The 8,419-nt window shown below is 39.8% G+C and overlaps 1 protein-coding gene across 1 annotated transcript in view; it reads right to left on the reverse strand.

Moving 5' to 3' along the window:
• Positions 1-3,163, reverse strand: part of skap2 (src kinase associated phosphoprotein 2) — a 148,710-nt gene extending 145,547 nt beyond the window's left edge. The window contains 1 exon segment of the mRNA NM_001114212.1: positions 3,046-3,163. Coding sequence (NP_001107684.1) covers positions 3,046-3,088 — 43 coding nt within the window. The 5' untranslated portion in view covers positions 3,089-3,163.
• Between the last annotated feature and the right edge of the window lie 5,256 nt (positions 3,164-8,419).

An 8,419-nucleotide genomic window follows, 5' to 3' on the forward strand; every position in this document is an offset into this window, starting at 1 on the left:
TACCATAAAACAATAGACTGAACTGTAAATTAAAGCATAAATATTAATATGGATTATAAAAAAGTATTTTATAGTATTTCCATGTATTTTGTGTATAATAAGCAGGACCAGAACTAGGGGTAGGCAGAAGAGGCACCTGCCTTGTTTGCGCATGCGTACACACGGAGAGAGGGGTGGGGGCAGGTTGGGGGGGCCAAGCCGACCAGGTTGCCTAGAGCGCCCAGATGGCTTGGCCCGGCACTGATAATAAGCATATTCAGCAATGCTAGTAAATGTGTGTGACATCATGATTTCAGTATTAGTTGGTCTAGTATCATGTAGTATATCAAATAACTCATCAGTTATATTAAAGTACTTGTGCAGAGCCGAAGCAGATAGTTTCCGGAGACAGTTAGTTACCAATTTATCAAAATTAGAAAATACATTTATAAACTTCAATTATTACATCTTGTAGCATTTAAATGCAGATATCAGCACAATTACTCTTTTAGACACATTGGAGATCCCCTTCGAAATTTTGAATTTGATGAGCATTTATCTTTTCTCGGTGTCAGTATTTGTTACGATGTTACCTTTTATCCATCAAAGCGTGTTAAAGAGTAAATATGTTTTAGCATGTATTTCAAACAAGAGCATTCTGCATCTTTTTAGCAAGCATCAGTCATGTAGTCTAGAATCTGCCACTGACACTTAAACATTTGCACTCAGTTAAAAATAAACTTTTGTCTCTGTCAGTAGAAAGCAGTGTTGTCTTTCAGATGTGGAGGGGGCAATACAAGAAATGTGCAAAACATGAGTGCTGTCCTGTCAAACAGAAAGAGTTGTGGTTAGGGGACTAATTGTTTTGGCACAGACAAATTTATCCCACAGAATATGTAAGTGTGTAAAGAGAGTTTAAGAAAAAATCCATCACTACAAAATCCATCTTACAACACTTAATTTAGTAATGTAGTATTATTTGTAGCACAATATTTTTTGTGTACAGTGTCATTGTCACATTCTAGGCATAGTAAATTGGTCCACAAAATATTCACAATAACATATATCTATGTGTCTCTCGCCATAGCTTTGCCCTTTAATACATGGCATTTATTGTAAAGTACCAGGTTCACTGAGAAAAATAATTTCTCTTTGATTTTCATCAAATGCTTCTATATTGCAAGACATGCAGTAACTAATAGCACCTCATAATAGGCAGGATGAAATTGTAAAAGTCAAATAATTACAGGTTTTGAACATTGTTCATTTTGCCTCTCCACCACCAGCTTTTTTTTTACCCCAGTGATCTCAGGTCCCACCTTGTCCCATCACCTTGCTTGTGAAGGTGTATATGACCTGACTGTAAGGCAAGAAACTTAGTAGCCAGCAGTAGTAAGTTTCATGTTATCTTGCCTAATGTTTTTGTAGGGTGCGGAACACCCAAAGGGAACAAACATGGACACAGGAAGAACTTCTTTTATATTGTGTCCAGTAAAGAATCAAGTCAAGATCCCCAGTGCTTCTAGGGAACAGCATGGAACACTGACCACCATGCCACCCTACAAAAACAGATCATTTTAATACTCCATAACATTCAATCAAGGGAAATCCATGCGCTCAAAGCTTATAATCCAAACACTGGTGAAAAAGTTTTGTGCGTTTTTTAAAAAAAAGCTAAGAGGTGTCACTTAGCAATGCCATCCCACCGGCTAGAATGTAAATCGCCAGTGGGATGGCATATGCGGCGCCGTGATTTGCCGAAGTTGCCTTGAGAGGAAACTTCAGCGACTTTGGCAAATCGTGGCACCGCGTCACGGCCCTAAGGGATACTAACACAATTCTTAAGTCAAGATGTGATATAATACATTTTGCTGATTGGCTACTGCACAGGCCCGTATTTAGACCATGTTAAAATATGGGCTAAGTTTCAGGCACAATGAGAGATGTCATAGCTGCTAGGGTGGCAGATGTGATTTGAAATTGATGTTCTCAATAAGTTAAATACTTTAGTACCACTCAGATCATTTCCTGTTGCTTAACATTTTCATTACGCAACGTTCAGTGCCCTAGATGTCATTTCCCACAAATGAGCCAATATGTAAAACCCCTTCACTGTGAAAGAGAGACAAAACGTAGCATAGCTTCACATTTTACAAAATCAAACATTTCACAAATTGTTTCTGTAGGAGATCGCTCTCTGCACTAGAAAAGCCAAAATTCCAATTTAAAAATCGGAATTGTGGCTCTTCAGCAGCTTTTTCTGCTCCCGGAAGTTATGGGCTGCTGCCGCCTGAGGTGAGTTTCTTAACTTGCCTTAAGCCATCAGCATCCCTGGGCGAAGACATAACTAGAAGCTACTGTATTGGGCCCGCAACAGCAAAGTATTTAAAAGCCCACAAAATATGGGGGAAATGATCTGTTTTTCATTAAAACAATCTTGTATTTCAATAAATAGCCCCACTGTATGCAGTAGCCCCCCTGCACCTGTAGCTTGCCTCATTAACCATTACAGCGAGAGTGACAGCATTCAGGACATACATCTTCAGTAGTCACTTTAGGGTCCCAGTTATTAGTGGGTACCAAGAGCCCTTGTTTCCAGCAAAATGCTGTACCAGTACTAATTGGGGTAGATTGATCAAAATATGAAAGCACACAACAAAAATACTTACCCACTTTCAATTCATCCCTATGGGATTTTTGGAACGTATTTGTCAATGGATGAAAGAGTTCATCATATGATAAATACACTTCTAAAAATTTCATAGGGATGAATAGAAAGGGGTGTTTTTTTTCTGTGATGAGCTCTTTTCTCACATTTTGATAAGTCTGCTCCTTAGAGATGAAAACATCCTTTTAAATTCTGTATAGGTACATAATACACCATCCAAGAAATGTTATCACCACCTATTCAAGCTCCAAACTGGATTTTAAAAATCCTACTAGCCTATGTATAGCTTCTGTCATGAGATAATGCTGCTATATAGCCATGAATATCATATTCTACAGCCAGAAAACCTGTTGATTCAGGAGACTTTTACTGTACTGAAAACCCAGCCCAAATGTTACCTGTCAGCAAGGTTTTCACATCCTCGGGGAGAGCAGGATTCATTGTAAAGGACTGGAGTATTCCTATAAAAAGTCAGATGACAGGTGCACTGAGCTAGCCGCTGCACAGTAGCTCTGCTGTTTCTCAGTGCTCATAAAAACAGGGAAGTTATCAAAAGGGGAACAAAAAGCTTGTGCGCTTGCAGTGTTTAAGGAAGTGACCGGACAAAGCACCCTGTTTAAGCTTCCCCCCTCCCCCACCACAAGCATACAGTCATACCGCACACTTAAATGCATTTTTCATAGTGCTGAAAGCACAACTGACCTGCTAAAGAACACATATTTACAACTGTATTTTCACAAAGGATGTATTGTTTAATGAGTCTCTGGCAGAGTGCTTGCACCAATAACTAGGCAGAGGGCTGCTCAGGATAACTATGTTGTTAACTGGCAGCTTTTTGTGTCACCTTGGGCAATTTATTTACCTATATATGCATTTAACTGTATGATAGGTATGTGTAATTATTGAGAGACTGCATACAGTAAAAGACTTTTTTTAATATTTATGTACCCTATTTACAGTAATAATTGTTGTGTTAACTGTTGTTTTACTTTTACCACGCAGTAACATACATTAATAAATATTAATATATTATCACATATAAGTAGGACCTATCCTGCTGCATGCTTTATCCTAGGAATTCTTTAAGGACCTCTGTACAAAACCAGCCCTTATTCAGTAGTAAAAATTGTACAGTTAAGGTGGCCACACATGAGGCGATTTGCAAAAGATTGTACAATCAGCCACAAACCATTCAGGGCTGAAACAGCAGATAAGGAGGTAGAAACAATAGGATTTCTACCTCCTTCTGCCGATTCAGCGCTGAAGGCAGATTTTGGTCAGGCGCCTTCTATGGCGCCTGATCAAAATCTTTTAACTGGCCCGATCAGCGAGTCGATCGATATCAGCAGCCTCCTGCGATATCGGTCGACTCGCCAACTTGCCATACACGCACCGAATATCGTATGAAACGAGGTTTCGTATGATATTATCGGTGCGTGTATGGCCAGCTTTACCCTTTTTAACCAGTCAATTAAATTAAATTAAGTTTCCTATACACAGACAAATTTAAAACCCTCTCTGTGCTTTGATGTGTTCCTCTCCTAATGTGCTTACATAGGCCTCTCAGATATCATCTGATCGTTGGCCAAATGAAGGAGTCAGCATGATTTGGTCCAGTGCATAGGTCGCCAAAACAGTTATGACCAAGATATGACCCCCCTGAAGTGACTAATTGGTTACTGACTTTAACCAGTTTAAAGTGGCCATACACGTAGCAATTACAATCTTTTCTGCAAGCATTGGTCGTTCGTTTCTCCCACTGACGTTCTTGGCTGAATCGTCAGAAATGGTGGTAGAAACAATAGGAATTCTACCTCCACCAGCTGATTTAGCCCTTAACGTAGATTTTACTAAAAAAAAATCTAAAAAACCTTTTTAACCGCCTGATTGACGAGTTGACAGGTGGTTTTATGGCGCCTCACCAATACACGCACTGAATATCATTTGAAACGAGTTTTCGTATTAAACTATCAGTGCGTATAGGGCCAGCTTTAGGAAGCTGCAAAGGAGGAAGCTGGCTGGCTAGCTGGCTAGTTTGTTAGGCATCCATTCACTTCAGGCATCATAGATTACATTTTGGCTAACTAATAGTGATGAGTATATGTGCAGTAGTGTTGGTGGAAGCGCATAAAAATAAAAAGAAATATATAGTGCAGATCAATATAATAAAGAAATCCAAAGATTGATAAAGGAGGTGTGTGCTTAATTAAAACACCAATGCTTAGGTAAAGTGGCCCCAATACCATAGGCTAATGTAGAATCTATATCTGCTCACCAGATCAACTTATAAAAAAGCATGTAGAATCATCCCAACCGGGCATTGATAGAAGAGGGATCCAATCCACAATATATATAGGATGGAGAACAAGGCAAGATATAGTGTAAAAACGTTTATTATATTAAAATCCTGAACAGTGCAGGCTACTTACAATGTAGTAGACATGTAAAAACATGGAACAGAAGAAGAGTCAATGGTAGCTCAACGCGTTTCGCGTGCTGACTGCACGCTTCCTCAGGAGCAAACAGGAAATGTCCCAACAATGGCCATATAAACTGTGTTATAAACGAGGTTAATCAACCCTAAACGGCAGCACCGGTATGAAACCGGAAGTGTATGTATCAGGTGGTAATAGTGACGATTATGTCGCACCTAAAGTGGGGGTGGTCACTCGCCCAAGAAGGTATACGTCACCTAGGAGACGCGTTGAACCCGGAACCCGGAAGTGTGACTCGCTGAAGCGAAGACACGTAGTCATAGCAACACTGACACGTGCACTACGTAGGGAGCCACTAATAAAGTAACGGACGCGTAACCCAGGAGACGCTTGGGCTGCAATAGTTGAGCGAGCTATCTATAGAGAGGGCCGCTCACTAGATAAGGAACGCGTAACCTAGGAAACGCTAGGACCGCAACTGTTAGAAGCGCTATCTGTAAGATAAAATACATGCGTAAAAATGACTTTAACATAGAACTAAAAATGCAAGTGTTGCATAAGAGAATAAGCATAAATGTGTGTCAGACCCATAACTAAATAGTGTAAATAATGTAAATAATGTAAATAAAGTACATTGAGAGTACTTCAAGATTAGTAAATAAGAAACCCGTAACATGGACCAATAATATATCAGAATTCACTATTGGTATTAAAATACTGCTAAAAAAGTATTATACAAGTCTAACCATACAAAAACAAAGGGACATGGGAAATAGTTGAACTAGGACATGTAATGGGACAGTGACAAGAATGAAAGTTATCTCTCTCTCTCTCTGTATTTAGAAAGCCGCCAGATCTAAGTCAATATTAAGACCCGAGGGTTGTAACGTGTTCAACTTGAAGATCCAATAAGTCTCACGTTGTCTGAGTTTGATGAAACGATCCCCACCCCTAATATTGGCCGGTATTTGTTCTAAACCAATGAAAATCAAACCCTTTGGATCACAATTGTGTGTTGACTTAAAGTGTCGGGGAACACTATGATTAATTCTGCCTGCCCTAATATTACGTACATGTTCCCCAATCCTAGTGCCTACTGACCTGATTGTTCTCCCAACGTATAGTTTTTTACATGGACAAATTAATAAGTATATCACATATATGGAACGGCAATTAATAAAAATTTTGATTGGGGGTATATCTGTAATGCTAAAATTCTTGGGGGCAACAAAGGTGCAAGATGCACACTTTTTCTTTCCACACTTGTATGTGCCCTTTAGACCAAATGGATTCAAGTGCCTCTTATGTTCCTGGCGGTTCCTTATTGGATCTTCAAGTTGAACACGTTACAACCCTCGGGTCTTAATATTGACTTAGATCTGGCGGCTTTCTAAATACAGAGAGAGAGAGAGATAACTTTCATTCTTGTCACTGTCCCATTACATGTCCTAGTTCAACTATTTCCCATGTCCCTTTGTTTTTGTATGGTTAGACTTGTATAATACTTTTTTAGCAGTATTTTAATACCAATAGTGAATTCTGATATATTATTGGTCCATGTTACGGGTTTCTTATTTACTAATCTTGAAGTACTCTCAATGTACTTTATTTACATTATTTACATTATTTACACTATTTAGTTATGGGTCTGACACACATTTATGCTTATTCTCTTATGCAACACTTGCATTTTTAGTTCTATGTTAAAGTCATTTTTACGCATGTATTTTATCTTACAGATAGCGCTTCTAACAGTTGCGGTCCTAGCGTTTCCTAGGTTACGCGTTCCTTATCTAGTGAGCGGCCCTCTCTATAGATAGCTCGCTCAACTATTGCAGCCCAAGCGTCTCCTGGGTTACGCGTCCGTTACTTTATTAGTGGCTCCCTACGTAGTGCACGTGTCAGTGTTGCTATGACTACGTGTCTTCGCTTCAGCGAGTCACACTTCCGGGTTCCGGGTTCAACGCGTCTCCTAGGTGACGTATACCTTCTTGGGCGAGTGACCACCCCCACTTTAGGTGCGACATAATCGTCACTATTACCACCTGATACATACACTTCCGGTTTCATACCGGTGCTGCCGTTTAGGGTTGATTAACCTCGTTTATAACACAGTTTATATGGCCATTGTTGGGACATTTCCTGTTTGCTCCTGAGGAAGCGTGCAGTCAGCACGCGAAACGCGTTGAGCTACCATTGACTCTTCTTCTGTTCCATGTTTTTACATGTCTACTACATTGTAAGTAGCCTGCACTGTTCAGGATTTTAATATAATAAACGTTTTTACACTATATCTTGCCTTGTTCTCCATCCTATATATATTGTGGATTGGATCCCTCTTCTATCAATGCCCGGTTGGGATGATTCTACATGCTTTTTTATAAGTTGATCTGGTGAGCAGATATAGATTCTACATTAGCCTATGGTATTGGGGCCACTTTACCTAAGCATTGGTGTTTTAATTAAGCACACACCTCCTTTATCAATCTTTGGATTTCTTTATTATATTGATCTGCACTATATATTTCTTTTTATTTTTATGCGCTTCCACCAACACTACTGCACATATACTCTGAGGCTCATCTTAAGGGGAGCTGACACCAGGAGGAAGCAGCATTGACCTTTTACTACATTGAAGATTCACACACACGGATTTCCCATCAAGAAGCGCTGGGTTCAGGAGGGTTTATTCACTCCATAATAACTGTAATAGTGATGAGTGAATCTGTCCCATTTTCCAAAAAATTGCAAAAAAGCGCAAAAATTTGGGAAACGTGACTTCTTGACACATGCAGGGTTCTTTTTACACCCCCTTTTTGATACGACCATGCCTATTTTTGAAGCAACCACTAATTTTTCACAGCAAAATTTTACGGGAGTTTCACGAAACAATTCGCCAACGCCGGAATGCGGAACTTCACTGCAAATCCATGCCTGGCAAAAAAATTCACTATTTCAACTATATTGAAAACATTTTTGCACAGTCTATTCACTTACCTAGTTTCATTTTTTCACCAAGCAATTTAGGCAAAAATACATGCAGCAACAAAGTTTATATGGAGAGTTAACAGGACTACATTTCCCAGCATGCATCAGAGCTAAGGACCCTGCTGGGATTCTGGTACTACCAATCATCAAAAAATGGCTCAAAATGTTTGTGGAGGACTGCCCTCTCTGACTACTGTATAAAAAGAGAGAGCTGTGTATTAGTGATGTGCACACCGGCCCAATACCTGGGGGACCAGCGGGTCGACCTCGGCACATCACTTGCGGGTCGTGGGAAGGTTCAGGTTGAGCTCTTCCTTGCCCTTCCTGCCTGCAACCTAAAACTGCAGGC

This window comes from Xenopus tropicalis, chromosome 6 (genome assembly GCF_000004195.4).
Source record: "Xenopus tropicalis strain Nigerian chromosome 6, UCB_Xtro_10.0, whole genome shotgun sequence".
Taxonomy (NCBI): domain Eukaryota; kingdom Metazoa; phylum Chordata; class Amphibia; order Anura; family Pipidae; genus Xenopus; species Xenopus tropicalis.